Source organism: Trachinotus anak, unplaced genomic scaffold, assembly GCF_046630095.1.
Source record: "Trachinotus anak isolate AG129_WGS33_773 ecotype Australia unplaced genomic scaffold, CSIRO_AGI_Tana_v1 ptg000004l, whole genome shotgun sequence".
Taxonomy (NCBI): Eukaryota; Metazoa; Chordata; class Actinopteri; order Carangiformes; family Carangidae; genus Trachinotus; species Trachinotus anak.
This window is the reverse complement of record NW_027273855.1, coordinates 3,454,037-3,473,935: the sequence shown is the minus strand read 5'-3', so window position 1 is coordinate 3,473,935 and position 19,899 is coordinate 3,454,037. Positions and strand designations below refer to the sequence as shown.

The 19,899-nt window shown below is 41.6% G+C and overlaps 1 protein-coding gene across 2 annotated transcripts in view; it reads right to left on the bottom strand.

Annotated features, from left to right (window-relative positions):
- cep104 (centrosomal protein 104) overlaps nt 1–19,899 on the bottom strand; it is a 32,268-nt gene that overhangs the window by 7,162 nt on the left and 5,207 nt on the right. For both annotated transcript variants that reach the window (XM_071475290.1, XM_071475291.1), the window contains exons 6-19: nt 19,086–19,162; nt 18,460–18,628; nt 15,407–15,562; nt 15,010–15,237; nt 13,943–14,158; nt 13,188–13,355; nt 12,211–12,384; nt 9,077–9,253; nt 4,920–5,120; nt 3,747–3,842; nt 3,343–3,430; nt 1,527–1,599; nt 1,190–1,298; nt 918–1,056 (exon numbers count right to left, since the gene is read on the bottom strand). In XM_071475290.1, the coding sequence (XP_071331391.1) occupies nt 918–1,056; nt 1,190–1,298; nt 1,527–1,599; nt 3,343–3,430; nt 3,747–3,842; nt 4,920–5,120; nt 9,077–9,253; nt 12,211–12,384; nt 13,188–13,355; nt 13,943–14,158; nt 15,010–15,237; nt 15,407–15,562; nt 18,460–18,628; nt 19,086–19,162 (2,071 nt within the window). The remainder of the gene's footprint in view (nt 1–917; nt 1,057–1,189; nt 1,299–1,526; nt 1,600–3,342; nt 3,431–3,746; nt 3,843–4,919; nt 5,121–9,076; nt 9,254–12,210; nt 12,385–13,187; nt 13,356–13,942; nt 14,159–15,009; nt 15,238–15,406; nt 15,563–18,459; nt 18,629–19,085; nt 19,163–19,899) is intronic.

Here is a 19,899-nt window from a genome sequence, read left to right as displayed (position 1 = left end):
TAGAAGAAAATTTTAATTGCTCTGGCAAACAAATTGTCGACTGTAGATGACAAGTTACTGGATAACTTGTTAACTAGTCCAAGAAGTAGTCTCTTCACACTGCTTCCACCAAGTGTAGGACTTTGTGGCCTATAATCTACCAGTTTTAGGACAATGCAGCAGGACAATGATGAACTCTTACATGTAGCCAAAGTGAAAACTTTTTAAACCAGACAGTGGAATCTTTTTGAACGGCCACCTCAGTACATGTTTGAACTGAGCATGTGTTTCTGCCCCCCAGAAAGATGTGCAGCTGGCTGCAATACAAGCTTGACAGAGCATCCCCCAGGAAGATTAACGCTCCCTTGTGCAATTAATTTCTGTCTCTTTAAATTTGGGCATTGTGTAGAAGGACGATAACAGATGATATAAACACCATCAAATTATGAATAAGTCAGCACTTACACTGCTTCGCCCTAGTTTCATTTCAAATGTGTTAAGTTTTACAGAGAGTCTCAGATTGAGTCCTAGACACTGAATTACAGAAATGTTTAATTTGCAAATTGTGGAAGCTTTTTAGGAAAAGAGAGATATGACACATTTGCTGCACATATACTTAGTTAAATTAAAGTCTAGTCTGAAAGGGGCCTGTGTTTTCTGCAACACATTCGCTTGGTTAAAAACTGTCTTTGCTTATGGCCCAAAGGATGAGATCATATCCTGTGGACTGATTGATTATGCCGTCAGATATTTTACAGATTACACATCTTGGGTGTACCGAAGGCCTAGTGATAAAGACCCATACCTTGTAATTGCAACGTCTCCAATTATGGCTTGGAATTTTTATTGCACTCCTTTGGGAAACACCCTTCTAAAACATTTGGTCATTGCTTTAAACAGTTATGTCATGTAGCATGAAAGCTTAGGACAGGACTCACGGTTGCAGGCGGGACCCTGGACATGGAGAGTCAGGTCTTCGGCAGCCACGGCTTCTGAGCAGCGCGGGCACTGGCTGAACTTGGACCTGCTCTCACACTCGCCCAGTAGGTGCTCTGTGAGGCTGGCTATCTCAACTACCTGTGGACACAGTGCAGAGCTGTACAAAAGGTCTCCAGGCTGTAGCACTGAGGTGGTGGTTAAACAGAGAGGCAGATGTCCTTTCTTTCATTCATTAATTCATTGATTTATAAGATTTAACATAACAATCTACCTGTCTACATTCATCGCAGCGTCGCAGCATTGGACAATGTTTCCAGTAGTGAAGGTCCAATCCATCTTCTGTGAATGACTCATCCTTTTTACCACAGAATATACACAAGCTGAAACACAGTGTGTACATGCTATCAGCACTGGCCTTAACACTGGAACAACAATAAAAATAAATAACAAGCTAAATGAAAGTTAAATTAACATCTCTGCTGGAAAAAGAGCTGACAGTGTGAAACTGCACAGAAAACTGGAACAAGGCCCAGTGGTGTTTAATCACATCATTTTTGCATCTTCATATAATTCCAGTGAAGGCCTCCACTGGGTTATGAGTTACTCACTTGTCCAGATAGTCGATCGATTGTTGGACGTCTTCTCTGTCTGTCATCTTGTTCTGGGGTACTTTTGTGAGAGCTGCAAAATCCAAAAGGCAGTATCTTTTACTTAGCGTTAAGACTGGACCAATCGGTGGCTGACATTTCAAGTACAAGCCAAATGAGCACTCTTGAATTAAAATAAGTTATACAGACTTTAGAGAACTTAAAACTGGTTTAAATATGGATGAGATGCCAGGCTTAGAGTAGACATCATTTTGTTAATAGAGCTCTGTATAAGTATTCTTTAATAGCTGGGTTACAGGTCAGTCTTTTGTGTCAAGCTTTGATGATATACAGGAGAAGGTACAAGCAACAAATCAAAACATTTTAGTTAGATGTAATCAAAATTACAGTTTTAATCAGAAACCTTTTCATATATTTTGTTTCTGTGTTTGCTGTCACGTGTTTACTGATTGTGATGTGTCGGCCCTGCAGGGGACAGGCGCATAAAACTCTGTGTGTTCGTGATTCAACTATGCATGAGCACAAAACCAGAAACATGCATACGCATTCTTTTGGTCAGAATTATAAAGCCGTGCGTAGCATCCGTTTTATAAATCTCACTCATTGAGAGACTGGGTGGATGTCTACGAGCTGCATTTCCACTCCCACAATTAGACATAAATGGATCAAGACGCTCCCTCAATCCATTAGTTTGCAAACAAAAACACTGTCTGTGCTACAAGTTATCAGACACAGCACAGAGAAGAATGACAAAAAAAGAAACACAACTTCACTGATTGTTGGTCGGATTACAAACAGGAGCTGATCAGTAAACTTCAGCTCCAACTGTGAAGTCCTGTTTTACTCTGAACTTCATCTGTCAGGGCCAGAGTCTTCATCAGGCTCCAGTCAGGCGTCAAACTGTGATTAGTGAATATTAAAACAGTCTGGAAACAGTTTACAGAACGACTCACTATAAATAATGAGGATATGATATTGAAAGATGCGAAAGGAAACATTGAGCACAAACACAATTATTTCTGTTTCTGAATTGTTTTTGCTGTGTAAACAGCAAAACTCTCCTCTTTATTTTGCATTTTCACTTCAGTGTATCTAACTTGTCTTGCTCTAAAAAACCATGAGTATACAAGGTTAAAAGAGTGTGTGAGAAGTGCACAGTCTCACCACACATTGTGTGTTTATAAATACCAGGAATTGGTCAACAGAATGCTAGAGGTGAGTACAGTCTCACCACAAATTCTGTGTTTATAAGGTTCATGTGCAGGAAATGGCGCAGGTGTGGTTTTTGTGTGCGCGCATCATTTATGCATCTGGTGTTTCATTTGTTGCCTTAGTGTCACGTCTTGAATTTTGTTAAATTGCCTTCAGGTACTAAGACAAGAGCTGTACTTGGAGTTCAAGTGATTAAACTCCTCAAAGTACTGTGGCTGAGCAACTGACAACAAAAGTAAATGCTGTAAAGCTCGTTATTTGTTTTGGAAATGCCGAATGATTTTTGTATTTCAATGTCATGCTTCATGAAAAAACATGAGGACGAAAAGTGACTAACTACCATGACTGATGTCATTAAGCTGTGACCATAAGCTGTGATCATGGAGCTACTTGTGTGGATTCTCGGTAAGAAGAAGTCACATTTGAAGTCTTTAGTGATAGTGCTTGCAGAGTACAACACCATAATGTTTTGCACCATAAAGAAATACCCCTTTGTGATTTGACACCGAATCAGACCCAGTGGTGTGCAGTATATAAGGATGTTTTACTGTACTAAAGAATATAGTGCCTTTGTCTACTTTTTTCTATTCAAACGTGTACGTACTTGCTTTGCCAGCTCTTTGGGACTCTTTCTCGACTTTAGGAGCTTCCCTCTTGGCCATTTGTCCTTTGGTGCTCTCATTGCCTCTCTCCTTCACAAGCAGACAGAGACATGAGAAAACAAAGTTCCAAAAAGAGACGCTATCACACAAGGAAAGATCTAAAAAAAAAAAAAAAAAAAAAACCTAAACAGTGACCTCAGACAGTGAGTGTTTTGATAAATGGTAGAACTAACAAGACTCAGAAGAAGATATGATGTATCAGAGCTGTTATCTGTACATGTAAACAACTGCGTCTGTGACCACCTAGAGAGTAAAAATTCTACTAAGTCTGTGTGGAGTCATAAATACAAATTAGCAGCCATTACAAGAGGTGATGTAATTGCAGTCTGATGACAGCTCCACCTACTGTGATCTCTTTCAAGGCAGCCAGCTGCTCCTGAAGAGAGTGGATCTCCTCCTTCTCCTTCTGCCCCTCCTGCTGACCACCTCCCTTCTTCAGCGTCTGTGTGAAAAGTGACATGCCATCAGCTGCTTAGTCAGAGTCATTTAACATTTACATCCTCTTTGTGTCAAATTCTTTTTCACGCTCAAACTCTCATCTCAGCATCACAGGTCATTCTGGCTCATCACACCAGCTTTCATTTCATTATTTTGCTCTTGACCAGCTTAAAGCTCTGCAGATTCTTGGAGCTGCAGTCGTGTGGTGTGGTTGTGTTGGCAACAACTTACATAGACGAGTGCTACTCAGCAGCATGGCCATTACGTCATGGGAAGTCTAGGTCTCTAATAGTTGCAATAAGAAGCTAAACTGGAAGAGTCAAAAACTTTACAGCAGAACAACATCACACAATGCCAGCTTTGGAACACGAGCTGTTTTGTTTACTGGTTGCATTGTGATCACAGTAGTGCACAACAACAAATGCTAAACTTTACCACATTTTGTTGTTGATAATATGAAAAAGTGAGGATTGTTTCTGTGGAAATTCACAAACAGTACAGTTGGTGATGGCTTGACAGTTTTGAAAGAAATGCAACTGTACATGTATATCACATCTACACCATCAGCAGATGCAGTACATCTGTGGATCTGGCGTGGGTGATCTGTTTCAGCTCTCGAGCAAAAGACAGACAAGACTGCCCGTGCTGGCTTTGGCAAAGGAGGCAGTGGAGACAATTGGCCGTCTGTGCAACATGAAACCCCGCCTCCACTTCCTTGTTACTGTCAGTTTGAAAAAACGTGAGAAGACATGATGTCATGTACTCTACTCTTAAAAGCTGAACTCTTTTCAGCTTCTTTTCTCCCGTCTGCCATGTCTAGCAGTTTCTCTGTCCACCTACCAACTGCTCCTCTCTGACTACAATCTGCTCGAATAAAATGAGCCGTGTGAACACACCCTCAGCCATTCTCATGCAAATAATTTTAACACAGTAAATAAAGACAATTGTATAAATGTTACATTTTGTTAGATAGAAATAAAATATTTTAGTTATTTTGAATATTCCCTCTTTAAGTGAAGAAGATGCCAAGTATCACTGAAAGATTCATTTGCAGTAGAGGGAAAAAAAAAACACTTCTTGCCTGAGTCTCTACCAGCTTTCCATCAATCTTGGCAAAGCCATCAAAGAGGGTTTTGTAGAGGAAGTTCTTCCGTGCAGCAGCATCGTTATGTGGAAGGTAGCTGAGAACAGCACTTCTGCGCTGCTGGTACATGGATAAGATGATGCGCACTGCAAGCTCTCGAACTGCTGATGCACTGTGCTCCAACGCTGCTGTGCAGAACTGCAGTAACAGAGGAAAACCGGTTTTAGTAACGTTACTGTTCAAACATAAACAATTTCTGCAATTTCAGCTTTGGTGTGACTTAGTGAAAAGAGACAGTTTTTTTGTTGTTGAGATGAAACTAAATTAAAACTATTACTACATTTAAAAAACCTTCGACAGACCAATAAATTGACTTTTGTTTCAAGTATTTTCATCTCGTATCAGGGCTAACCTGTTGCAATGGGTGATGGTAAACCTGAGCAGATCACAACTAGTACTTAAGTAACCGAGTTACAGTCGGCTATCTGCAGTAATCAAATTTCATAAACTTTTTAATTACTAGAAACAAGGTAATTTGTAGTAGAGGACCCGATTTCCCCTGCTAGAAATCTCCTGGAGGAAGCCAAATTTTTTGGACATGAGAATGTGTAATGACTTTTTACCTGTGAACATGTGGATGATAAAAACTTTCAGACTGGATGAGAGAATAAATGATTACACTTATGCATCTGATCAGATATTCTCTAGAAGTCTAACTATGTTGGCTTCCAATGCTGAACATTTGACTATTTGCAAAACTCACATGAGGGTTATAAGGAAATAATGTGATTACTGCCCTGATGCAGGTTTATAATAGGGGCTTTAAACAGCGAGGGTTGAAGCGATGGCTTTGACATGATGTAGATTCTATCTCAACAACACCATTGTAGGAAGCGTCGAGACAGAATCTAGATCATACACATCCTGCCATAGCTGTCCCTTCAACTGTCTCTGCTTTAAGTCCCTACCAACTAGGTTACTACAGCGCATTTAAACCTTTTGTCCGATTTCCTGTACAACATAAATTCTTATGTAAACATACTACATGACATGTGGAGTCCCCCAGGGTTCAATTCTTGGGTCTATGTTATTCAACTTCTGCCCAACAAGAACTGTGAGGACTGAGCGCATTTAGCTTATTCTTCAGTTTTTACACTGTCCTCCAGTTAATCATAGAAGGGATTTTAAAGTCCTGCTGCTCTTTCATACATCACTTCCTCACTTAGAGAGAGAATACAGGTGGACCAGGCTTCCTGATGATTGTAAATGTGCCCCCACTTTCAAAACTAAATTAAAAACTCCACTGTGCACTTTACCTCTGCCTTTGGTTTATTTTTTCTACTTCTGCTGTTTTGGACAACTTGCTAAGCCACTATAACTGCAATGCAACTGTGTTTCTTTTGGTCTATTACTTTACCTGATTTTTTCATCTTTGGCCTAACGCACTTTTTAACCTTGTGTAACATCTGCAGTCTAGTTTCATGTGCAAAACAGCAACCTTGTCGAGGGTTGAGGTCCTTCACGGGAAGCCTGTATCATGACGTAAAAAGAGCCCATTATCCATGATAATCTCTGTGAAGAGAGTCGCAACACAAAGGCTATCCCGCCAGTGGAGCGCATTAACATCCAGAGGTAAACTGTGTACAAAGGCTTCCCATCCCTCGCTCAACAGTCTCAGGGGCAGCTCTCTATTATTCTCTGTTGTCTTTGCCGAGCACTTCTCATTTTAATTACAGGAAATTCAATCGCCCTCTTTTTTCACCCGGGCTCCCGCCTCAACCCAGATCACCCAGGTAACAGTGGGGGAAAAAGGAAAAATGTTCAAACCATAGCTGGGCCAACACTATAGGGCTGTTAAAAGGGTTAGACCCTTGAGCTACAAGAGTCGATGAAAACGGATACTGGTCGTGGTTTTAGCTGTGAATTTACCACGTTTCTTGAGCGTATTAAATCAATTGAAAGACAACCTGTTGTCTTTGTGCAATTTCTTTAAGTTTGACCACCAGATCAAAGACATGGTGATATATGATATGCAGGTTTATAGGTGCATATTAGTGGGGTTGAACCTGAGCAGACAAGTGCATCCTTTTTCATTCATGTTTGGAGGGTAGATTTGATGTGTGCTGTAAATTTGGGAATTTTTGTAAACCCCCTCTGCACATGCTGATGCTCAGATAGCTAGTGTATCTGTCTCTGTGTACAGCCTGAGAGGAGTCTTTTTCTGTTCCACTCTGATAAAGGTTGCCTGGCCACAACATATTCTAGTTCTAGTTTGCCTACCAGTTTACAGCAGGTCATATTCCCTGTTAACTTCCAGGGCGCTGTATATCACCCAGCATTTATTAGCCACCACACTGTACAAGAATATCACCTGTATATGTTCTAAAAGTTTTATGGATCCTTGATTTCTCTGTGGTGGCTGATAAAGGCTGAGTGATATGCAAAGTGCCTGAAGCTAACGAGGAATTTTATCTGCTGTAAACTGGAAAACTAGAACAAAACCTAATTTGCACAGTGGATTATCAGGTGACATAACTTTAAAAATAATACTGCCCCCATCAATCACTTTATTAGAAACACCATACTAATACTGGATACGGCCTCCCTTTGTTTTCAAAAAAGCTTCAATAGTTCGCACCATGTTGGAAACATTCCTGTAAAATTCTGTTCCATGTGCAATCGTGTCCAATGTGACACGATTGCACCAAATAATGTCTGCAGACCTGTCAGCTGGAAGCAGCCAATAGAAGATGGTGGCCATGAAGGGAAGCATGTGGTCAGCAACAATACCCAGACAGGCTGTGGCACTCAAACAATGATTGAATGGTATTACGAGGCCAGAAGTGCCAAGAAAACATTCCCCTAAGATACAGCTCCTGACCTGTATCTGCGTTTTATGCACTGCGCTACTGCCACACGATTGGCTGATTGGATAAATGTATGATGAATGTATGAATGTGAATTTTAAAACATATTCCAAATGAAAGAGAGTTTCAGTTTAAATCAGGTGTCTCTTACACGTATCTCATCAAACTGTTTAACGCGATGGTCAGGGACAGAAGAGAAGGCAGGCTATGAAACAACAGAGCACAGTCCTCCTGTTGCATCTCAATCTAGACCCTAATCTGTGTTTCTCAAGCAAACATGGGAGGCAGAAAACACAAAAGGAGGCAGGCGCTGCGCAAGCATGCACAAACATGCAAGCACAGGCCACCTAGTGCCACCTGTGTGGCTTTGGGTTCAGAAGGTGGAGAAACTCTGAGGACAAACCTAACAATTTGCTCATACTGATAAAAGCCACACAGAGTCAAGAGGAGGACTAAGTGGACGGGGATGGGTGGAGGAGTGGTCGTAAACTAGAGAGGGGAGGACAGGACGTCTTGTTGTCCTGCCCAGCATGGTCAACAGTTGGACAGTTTGCATGTAAATATTAGATCACTGCTGGGAACCCCAGGAGTGCAAGGGACATGAATTGGATGCCAATGGTGACAACATTGACTCAGCTGACGAGAGCTTACTGACAGCCTGTGAACTGAGTGCTCACAGTAGGGAGGGAGGGGCTGCTCTCTTTTCAGTTAGTCACACAGCAATTATTAAACCAAATGTAATGGAAAATCAGCCTGATGGGCGCCCGCATTTAAACTGGGACAGTACAGGAATTATACTGTACATATCATGTGCAGTACATGTGGTGTCATGTTGTTGATGGTATGTCAGAATTGCTGTTTCTACACAGGGAAGAGTCTGACAGGGAAGAAAAAAACAACAGTAGCTGTCAACAGCTTTAGTTGAGAAATCAGTGGCATTTTTTGGCTGCTGCTGCTAATAATTTAGTACATTTTGAGATTTTACACCTACAAAATCCCTTTAAACATTCACTGTGAATATTTCTGATGAAGCCTCAAAAGCTGAAGTGATCCCAACAGTTTCAGAGAACGAAAGCTCAGGGCCGCTGTGGCGAAATTTTTTTTCTTGAGATAATGGAATAATTATCTTAGTATCTCAAGATGAAAATAAAACCAAACAAAACTGCTCTTGACTAATGTAGAGGAAGTCAGACTGTCTAAATTGGTTTGATTGATTGATAATTAACTAACAAACTGGAGATAACTGGTTTAAAATATCAGAGAATTGGCTTTTTTGAAGGCCGTTACCATCATGACATTGTCCAGGCTGAATCCAGAGTTCTCTGTACCCAGTTCAGCGAGTAGCTTCTCCAGCAGCTCAGCCCGACTCTGAGCCAGACGAGTGGGGAAGTTGGATTTGAAGGGCTTCACTAGCTCACCGGGGATCAGCTGCAGGGCCCGTACATCCTTCAAAACAGCAATTTCCTAAAAGGAGGAGAAAGAGAAAGAGTTTAAAATGTACAGCGTTAAAATCATGCAGTGTCTTCACAGACTTACACCTTCAAATTAAATATTGCATGCCCTGAAGGGCACTGACAAACCCTTTGTGTGTGATGCTACACACACACAGTGATTTGTCAGTCAACACAAGCATCTGGCAGAGAGACAAGTCATGACAGAGAAAACGTGTGTACAACTATGACGGAAGAAACTCCTGAAGAACCTTCTCTTAGTTGTTTCCTATTTCAGCCTCATCAGGTGAGTGGAATGTATGTCGGAAATATGGGATGGACACACACACACACACACACACACACACACACACACACACACACACACACACACACACACACACACACACACACACACAAACACACACGAAAAAAAAAAGCATGGAATTTGTCCTCTAAATACAAAGAGGCATTCAGTCATTGCTCTGATTGAGGTCTGAACAGATCCAGAAGGGCTGAGCGATGATTTCAGAGGGCTGAGGCTCTCTGCAACAGTCTGCACAGTTGTGACCTAAGTTGATCTCATTGAAACAGAAGCAACTGTTGCTCTTAAAGACATCCTGTCTTTTTTAGTCAACACACACTCATGCATGAGAACACTGACAGTCAGACATTTACCTCACTTACATACTATATATTATCACTAACTACAACCTGGGGCTTGTTTGAGATGATGACAATACATCAGACACCTCCTAACCCATCATGTAAATCAAGCTTCAGCGCAGCACAAAGCAGCATGCAGACACTGAGGCCTTTGTAGTCAATCTAATGTTAGGAAGCTTAAGACACTTCAAGTTACTTTTTTAAATACATAAAATAACTTTCACACACATCTCTTTTTAATAACAGTTATTTAAAAAAGACTAAAGTATTTGTCCTTCCAGCCCCTTCAAAAGCCTCTCAACCAGGTGAGTGGTGGACACCTGAAAATACCAACCAACAAAATCCAAGAACTAGGGGCTAAGGAACGAAAGAAAATGAAAACAGTTACGTCTCTGGTTCGGATCCAGCTGAGGACCTCTGCTTCATGTCACCCCCCACTCTCTCTACTGTCTCTCTCTCTCTAATACCATCAATTAAAAACAGAAATGCCCAAAATAATCTTTATAGATAAAATAACTGGGTAATGGGTCCGTATGGGTTTAAAATGTTTCAACTAAAGCAAAAAGTTTGTGCTTATGACTGACAGAGAAAAGGAGAGAGGGAGAACGATCTGAAGGAGTCTGGTAAGTCAGGCTCTGGTAAGTTTTCATATCAGCTCATTCTGAAAGAATTTTCATTCTGATTAACAATACTGGTTTCATTATGTTATCAAAGACTTTGAGATTTGGTCAAGTAAATATTTTTTCAATCCTCTCATTCTTTCAGGAAAATTAAGTAGTCTGTTGCCTCCATCTAAAAATGTGGAGGTAGACCAATAAAAGTACCAAGCACGCACAGGTTGGAAAGTTGGATTTGATGTCGCACATGTGGCATTGCAGCTGTTCCCTCTGTTTGCTCACGGTGCAGCGTGTAAACAAAGCACCTTTCTGATCACTGTTGTGACTGCAGACTTGTTGGATTGAACCATCCCAGTGGTTTCACCTGGACGGAACAAAAAAACATGGTCTATTTAACCAAATCCATTACTTGTGTTTACATGCGCATAACAACCAAATTAAGCACACAAATGAATACAGTCAGTTCATCCAGCAGGTGCATGTATACAATCACTGCCTGTAATATGATTTATCTGTATTTATCTCAATGAAGCTGCGGCCATCCTGTTCAGAGGAAATGTAGGTTGCACTGACACTGCGGCCATAATATTCCAGATGAGAGAAAAGATGGTGATATTAGTTATCACAGAGCAGTCACTTTTACAAGCAGTCAGCTCTTTTTTTTTTTACCTAACTTAAGCCTCACAATGAGGATATATCTCTAGCCCTTGATGTATATCAAAGACTGAGTTGCAGTGTTGTCCATTTAGTGAAAGTGAAACAGTTTGTAAAAGATAATGCTTTCTATACAGAGATCTACATATTCAGACAATGGGTCTGTGGCACGGACTGTGCTGGATAGTACTGGTATGACAGGAGGATTTTTTACTGTACTGGAGGCAAGAGAAATGTTTCTTTTTTTCCGAAATCCTACCTGTTGAAAGAGGAATAATTGACTACTTTAACTTGCCCTAAAGGCTCAGCATTACAAGGGATCTGACGTTCATTCATCTTTCTTCCATCATCTTCAGTGCTGTAGTATCATTATTTTGAGGTTAATCTTTTTTTTCTATGTATAGGAATGTTGTCAGTGTCAGTGAGTGAATTATTTTCTCACTTCTCCAATTTACCTTTAATGTTGTAAATACTTTATTTTATGTATTCATGCGTTTTCTTATGGTCATGTTTTTATTTTATTGGTGAATGGCTGTATTCATTTAATTTCTAATGTGTTTGGCTTTGCTGCCTTGGTAACCGCTCCACCCATGTATAGGCCCATCTCATGGGACAGGGAGGCGACTTAAACCCTTTTGTATTTGTTACAAGATGACAGGAGACAGTTCCACCCTGGTATGAGTAGAAATGTGATATTGAGAAATCATAACCTCTGCAAATTTCAGGCATGATAACCATAAACAAATGAGATTATGATTGAGGACATCAGGGGCCTCAATCTGCTGGTTTGCTTTATAGAACAATGTGGTTTTGTTTTATGTTGTAAAAAAGGAAGAAGGTGCTGATTTTCCAACATCACCAGACAAAAGCTTTCACAGAGCTCTACAGAAGAGGAGATGGTGGAAGGAGGAAGGCCAGATGGGAAAAAATTACTGCAAAATCATCTTCAACCATCAGTTTGGTCAAAGCAAAACTGCTAAAGAGTCAGAGGGCAGGCTGACAAAAATCACAGGATTAATGGAAATGAACATGTCGCTCCAGGGTGTTACAATACCCGTATGAAGGCAGTGACCGTGGCCCGGAGGCGGCTGGCTGAGTCTCCAGTCCTGGCCAGCAGGTTGGGCCAGGTCTGATCCAAGCAGTAGGTCACCTCAGTCCGGCCCAAACCCAGACTGGGGATCAGCTGGCTCAGCATTAGCCGCAGTAGCTTCAAGGAGGCCTGGAAAACCTGAGGAGAGAGCCAGTGGACATTTAACTCCAAACTTAATAGACTTTCTAAGAGAAACGCTGGCACCAGGTTTTGCCAATTGGCAGAGAGGCCAGATTTGACAGTTGGTTAGTTGTGAGCTGGTTAGACTGAGCAGATGTAGAGTGGTGAAGTTTTTTTTTCATACTCACTAACAAGCGAAACAGACAGCAGAAATCAGGGATGTCAACTAACCTGTTTGCGTTATCAATATGTGTGAAATGTTGTATTTACTGGGTAAAATAGACTTGGGCTACGTTAGACCCAGGATGTAACCGTATGAAATGCAGCTAGATCAAAGAAGAGTGAATTTAAAATGAACTAAACAGAAGCACTTTTGTTGAGCAGCAAATTAACCAGTTAACATCTTAATAGATCATTCTATGTATCATTGGTGCGAGGAAAATAAATCACTAGAATTATTGCGGCGCTACCGTTTTCATGACCATACAAGCTGTGGACGACCTCCAGAGAGGTTACAAGGCCATCCTTGTCAAAAGTGTTGGTTTAAGGAAGCCAGCTCTGGGAGAGGGAACTGGCCTTGCACATGGCACAGGGGGAACATTGTTAAGTGTTTGCATGTGTGATTGTGTGCTTGTGTTTTAACAACATGAACGTTAGTTCTGTTTGTAACAGGAATCCACAGAACATGATTTATAGAAGACTTTGATAGTAACAAATTCAACATATCCAGTACTCCCTAACAGTGCTGCTTCTCTGTAAAATTAAAGTGAACATTCACGGCATTCAACTGACAACAACCTTCTTTTGAGGAAATGGCTCACCAATGATACTTTATCCAGGAGGGCCCTCTTAACCAGGAAGACTGCAGCTCTTATCATGTTTCTCAGCTCCTCCTTGGGGGTGGTGGGTGACACCTCCAAAAGCCTCTTGTACACAGCCAGCAGAGCATCCTCTCTGTTGGACCAGGTTTTGGAATATGCCCCGGCCACCTGGAACAAAAAGCAGTTGCCAAAGGGCGGGAAAGATATCACACATATCTTTGCCGGTGACACATCATGCTGTGTCATGCACTGTTTATGGATCATAGATTACAAACCGATATTACTGCTGATATTAATTTAAAATAAACAAACATTTTGATAAGGATCCCTTAAGGCTTCACTAATCTGTAATAATAAATAAATCAAATGACTGTGTAGTGAGAACAATGCTGCTCGTAGAGGCAAACCCACGGAGAATTATCATCTAACTCTGTAGTTCTCCTCTGTTTTACAGAACATTTTATCCTTTGTTAGCTGATTGCCTTGGTTCTCCAGTTTCCAGTTGTTGCAGGAAACTGTTTTCAGTGAAAGACCTCAGAAAAAACCAACTTCACGCTGCGCTTTTAGAGAAAGTGCCTCGACACCCAGCTCCACATTCCACCTGACACAAGTGCAACAAGGTTGCCGGTGCATGAAGCAACAAGCAGGTGCACAGCAAATTACTTTTTCTTTTTTAGAAAGACAGAGACAGAAAAGAATCAAGAGATGGAGGGAGAGACGGAGCTTATTAGGGGAGTAGGTAGGCTGCTACTCACCAGGCTTTCTCCGTAAACCTCTATTGGAAGTCCAGCCTCCCTCTGGGCTTTCTCTGTCAGGGGCTCTGGCTCTCCGCTCATCTCAGGGCTGGGTGGACTCCTGTGGGCGTCAGGTTGGGGGGAGTGCTCCTCTGCAGGGCTCTGGATGGCCTCCACTGGCCGGTCTTTCCTCTGAAGGGTTGGCAGTGGCCTCTCATCATAAGGCACACTGCTGACCTGTCATAACAAGACAACACACTTGGTATTCATAACTTAGAATAAATATTTACATACTAAATCATATACAGCTATATTTCATTTTGCTATTTTAATTTACAGGTACTGCATATGTCCATACAACAATTGATTTTCTGGAGATCCCTCAGTTCAGAGACTCAGAGAAAACTGATCTACACTTTCCAGTCCGCAGAGGATGTCCATCCTTTTGAAAAATTGATCACCTCTATCCCTGTTCTTTTCACTAACTCTCACTAGCATGTGATCACTGAATAGGCCGTTCACGGAACATCATGATGACAATGGATGTCGAACCCCCTCTATACAAACCCAAGCTCCATCCAGTCCACACTGTCTCCTGTGCCCCTGGGCCAACTGGCACCCTGCTGCCTAGTACAAGGCTCAAAGCTGTGCCTTGAAGCCAGGTTGGCAGCCGCTGGAGTCAGCCAACTGTTGCACGCTTTTAATTAAATAGTGAAACCTAAACCTGTAGTAGGGCCAGTCTCAGTATGTGGTGAGTTAAGAATAAAAGGTCCCGCTGGTCATAATCTCCCTGTCTGCTCCGTGTGCCAAGACAACAGAGGCTTCAGGCAAGAGGTGTGCTCTTAAAGTGCCACAGTGAGTTAGCTATAAGTATAGGCTATACAAGAATTCACGCAAACTCAACAAGCTACAGGCACAGCTGTCAACAACAGGATCATTAATACTAAGTTTGTCATCACTGCCCATCCACAAAGCATTGGACAAGTTGTTAGCGTTTTAGGTGTCTTCTGGTGTTGGACATGTCTCATGCTGTGTAAAGATGTGGTGACATGTTGCATCGTTAACACGTTGGATAGTGTTGCACTTACATCTATCTTCGGTACAGCAGCAGGTGTGCAGGGTGTGTCAGGTTGGCTGCTCAGTTTGTGCACAACAGTTTCTGTGGCCAACTGTTGACTTCGAGGAGTGTTAGTTTTTTTCCCCTTCCTGAATGTGTCTGTGGACGCCAGGGACTTGGCGGGGACTGAATGGTGACCTGGAGAAGGCAGAAGGGAGGGAGGATCCTGGAGCGGGGATGAATCTGTTGCCCTTGTGATCTGGTGACAAAGTGGAAAGAGAGAACCGAGGCCGATTTTGTCATTATTAGATCTGCACTTAACTGTACAGTTTACATAATTCAAGCCACCTGATTTTTCCTGTATCATCATATTATTGTTTCCATCTAACAAACAGGTGAGGTGTTGCCATCAGTGGCTGGTGACTGACCATTGTCATGTCCAACAGGTTGTGGACCTCCAGCTGCTGGTAGACGCTCCTCCTGTACTCCTCCATCAGCTCCTTCTTCTTCTTGGCCAGGTCATAGTCTTCCTTTTCTATGGCACATCGCTTCTCCACATCGTATCGAGCCAAACGCTCCCCCACCTGGAAGAGCCAGGGACAAGAAGAGGTAAAGACAGGGACGCACTGAGCCTACACTGCATGTTTATAGAGGTAAACATGGGAGCAGAACTGCTGGATGAGTCTGCTCATGGTCTACTTATGTCTTGGGTTTATGTCAGTTTGTGCCCTTACTGGCTAAAAATCAATTGGATGTTTATTGTTTATACCTAACCCTTACTTTCCACTATCTGTAATTATCTTGAAGGTGAGAGTCCAGCTCCTGCTGATAGATCTACTGCACTCAGAACCATTGATCTGTATTTTCACATCTGGAAAAATACAGAATGTACATGGTTCAGTAGCTGTTTGATCCTGGTCTGTAATACATTTTTTTCTGCTCTGGTGTCTTTCTGCCATTGTGTTTTGTTATAAGATTATTCCAGTTATTATGTAACTGACCTTTTATCATGCTCAAATGGTAAAAAATAACAGTGTATTCACCAAATCTTGGAATTAAAGTGGTATCGCTAAAAAGGAGTCAGATGGGTTGTAAATTAACCCTCGGGACAGTCAAACGTATTTGGAAGACAAACCCACAGTGAGTGGTAAAATTATTACCCACTCTGTGTGCTGTAAACATTCAGTACATTTTACAGCCTGGTCCAATTCTGATCTACTGCACTTACTGTAGTTGAGCAGTTTTCCTATGCAATGAGGGATTATTACAAACATTTCAAATGAGCTCACTTCCATTTTTTTTTTTTTTTTTAACATCCAAATAAAGTTATAAAGTATAATCTGTCATCGTGCGTTGTGCTGAAGTCATCGTGATATCTCATGTCATGTGTTATCTTAACCGATACAACAACAGCCAAAACATAAACATCACTAAATTAGATCGTTTTTATTAGAAGTTGAAATAAACCAGATTTAACCTTTCGACCATCTTGGAGCTGGTTTCGGGCATTGGCTTGGATTTGACCACTGCTCCATACAATAACACAGTGAGTAATAACAGGGAGTGTGCCACGTGATGAATCATTGGGATTTACAGAATGGAAATCTGACAACACCTTCCAGTAAGTCAGACTTGTAATTTCTTTGTGAGGAAATTCCATTAAGCTGAATTTAGTTGCTAACCAGGTGCCAAGCGACACAGTCTCAGTTGCAACACCTTGTGATTCCTCCTCTTTGGACAAAAAGAAACAGTGGTGCAATCTGGACCAAACCAAATAAACAAACAGCAGCTGTTTCTCAAATTTATATCAAGGATTTCCAGAATGTAGGTCTTTATGATTTCTGAATCCAGACTCAATAAGATCCTGTGCTTCCTACATGCTTAGAAAAACTGGACTGTGTGAAGTGGAAGAATTACAGCAGGCAAATACTCATCCTTCTGTCCTGTCTTCTCTCTGTCATGTGTTTATAGATATCATGTGACACCACAAAGCCTCCCCTGACATCCCGAGGGTGCGATGACAAGGGATTTTCAGCATGACTAGCTTGGCAACTGCTTTGTGCATGATACTAATATGCCATGCTAACAAGGTGCTAGTGTGTGTGTTATCTGGTTACGGAACGGCCCGTGGCTGGGCGTGGGAGAGACGCTACCCGAGGATCGTCAGCTGTCGAGCTTATTAAGAATTCATGGTCAGCATGGTAACACTGCACACAAAGACGGTCTGTAACAGGAATCTGAACAATGTTTAACAACTACTGTTACAAACAGTGGTGAAAATACACTGGATATTTGAAGAAAAAAAGAATACAAGCCTAATAAAGTCAAGATGTGCTAAATTTATCACCAGCAGCAGCGGCAGAGGGGGGACGCTGATAACTGGACCTGAATTACTCCCTTCCACAGCTCTTAGAGCCAGACTTTACTGTACATGGGCTGCATGTAGACTCCCTTACACTAATAATAAATCAAGTTTAAACCTGCTGTTTCTCAAAATTTAAATGCATTACTTACTGTTACACTAAACTACTATGCACTCTACAAGGAGCCACATACATACAGTGATAACAGCCAATATGTCCAGAGTCTGGAATGAGGTTGGAGATCACAAACAGAGATTCCAGTATTATCCCTGGAATTCTGACCACAATCTACTGCTTTTTGCCAGAAAAAAATACTTCCAGTAAATAGGAATATTTAACGTGTGTGTCTTTGTGTGTGTGTGTGTGTGTGTGTGTGTATGTGTGTGTCTGTGCACCTGTGAGTTCACATACCACTTGTTTGTACTAAAACAAAGACACATTCTCAAGACCCCATTAACACTACAATGCAACTGCCATAGTTAAATATTTAAGCCCAACCTACAAATGCTGCTGTGGTAACATGACTTGATCAGCTCTTCGGCTGCAGCTCTTCCTTTTCCACTTTATGATAAAAGAGAAGTTTACACTCCTGTAGTGTGGGAAAATGTTCTTTTAAATATGTGTGAATGAAGCAAAATCTACGCAGATAGTTCAAATGGCTTAAAGGGATAGAGGCGAGATTTAGATGATAAAATTGATACCATTCTCATATCTGTGTGATCAATATGGAGCTAGAGGTGATAACCTTAGTGTATCAATAAATACAGGCAAGTACTGACTGGAAGCACAGGCAAACAGTTAGCCTGGCTCCGTCAGATGCTCCAAAATCCATCTGCCTACACCTCTAAAGCTCACTAATCAACAAGCTGCATTTTGTTTATTTAGTTAATACAAAAAAGTAGTGTAATCCAAAGTACTTTTTATCTTCTAAAGGCCTTAAATATGAATTGTTAAGACTACTTGAAGACCTTCTCAGACGATGAGTAAGTCACAAAGACGGTAAAATACTCTCACTGCAGCAAGAACACATCCTTGTATTTATGGGGTATTTTGCTGGACCATGTGAGCAAATATTTGGTGTCAGTGTCACCCAGTCAGCGTCTCAGAAGCTGCAGTACCTTTTGCAGGTCAGCGATGGCCTGCTTCAGATTTTTGGCCTGCTCGTATTTCTCCTGCCGGACCACGTCCTGCTTCTTCTGGTCCAGGAGACGGATGATGTGAGCAACTTCGGGGTCCTGGTACATGTCGAAGGCAAGGTCGTCCAGGGGGGAAAAGGACTCACATTTGCTGGACAGGACAGAGAACCAAATCAAAAACTGAAACATTAAACATTTCTCTCTACACGAGGTCACTGTTCTGTGTTACACTCATGACACATGTTGAATATAGGAACAGAGTAGCTGACTTTGTGCCTGAACTCATTTGAGAAAATTGTAGTGTGGAGTAAATGTGTCATCATCAGTTCAATGGGCTTACATTGTGCAATTCCTGATCAAAGGGGAAAAACACTGACTGACCCCCCCAGGACTGGAGACCCTGAGGTGAATCGTCCCTTGGGGGTTGATATATTAAAGAAAAAAAAATTATTTCGAAATGTGTTTTGCTCTTTGCTCAGGCTGCCACCTGCATTGCCTCGAATGTGAGTGACCGTGAATGCTTTGGTTGGCTTTCACACTAAATGGCTTTGTTGAACGATGTTATTGTCACAAGACAGAGAAACCAGGGTTCAATGGCCTAGCCTCACCCCATGAAGGTCGTGTCCAAGGCGGCTTCCAGCTGAGTACTATTGAGGTAGTGTTCGATCAGCTGCTCTCTGCTTGGCTGGGGGTAAACAGATGGACAAATTACACACACACGTGCATATGTACTCTTGTTCTGTATTACTGTACTCACAAAGATCTGAACATTGTTGTCTGATCCCATTAACTTTAAGGAGACCCTCAACACCCCTTACCTTAACCTAAAATGAACCCTTTTTTTATAAGTGAGGATCAACCAAAATGTCATCACCAAACCCAACTCAATCATTAATCAGCTTCTTCAGGTTCTGGCCACTTATAGAGATTCGCTATCCACTGCATAGCACCGCTAACGCCTGAAATGTCAAGTGGGCAATCATTGCAAGAGCAGGAAACAATGTGTATTGATGACTTGCAGCACATCATACCCCGAACAAGTAGTTAATGAGCAGCACTTCCTCCTAGCCAGTGATAAATAGGAAAAGAGCAATTCTGTGCACTTATCACACAGTCTGTAGTTATCCTGCCTAAATTATATTCCAGGAGGATAAAAACCAGCCATGTGTTTTTTATGTTACTGTTTCAGACAGTGGAACATTTCTAAGAGGAAATGAAAAAGCTACTGTTGATAGGTCCCGGACTAATCTATCCCAGTTTATTGGTTAACTGATGGATTAACATGTTGCTAACCTTATTTTATAAGTGTTAGTGTTACATCATCTTCATTAACCAGTGGCAAAGATTTGATATGATGTTTTTGCTCTGCCCATAAGCACATGTGTATGTCATGCTAATGTATCACAGTTCTTTAACTACTTC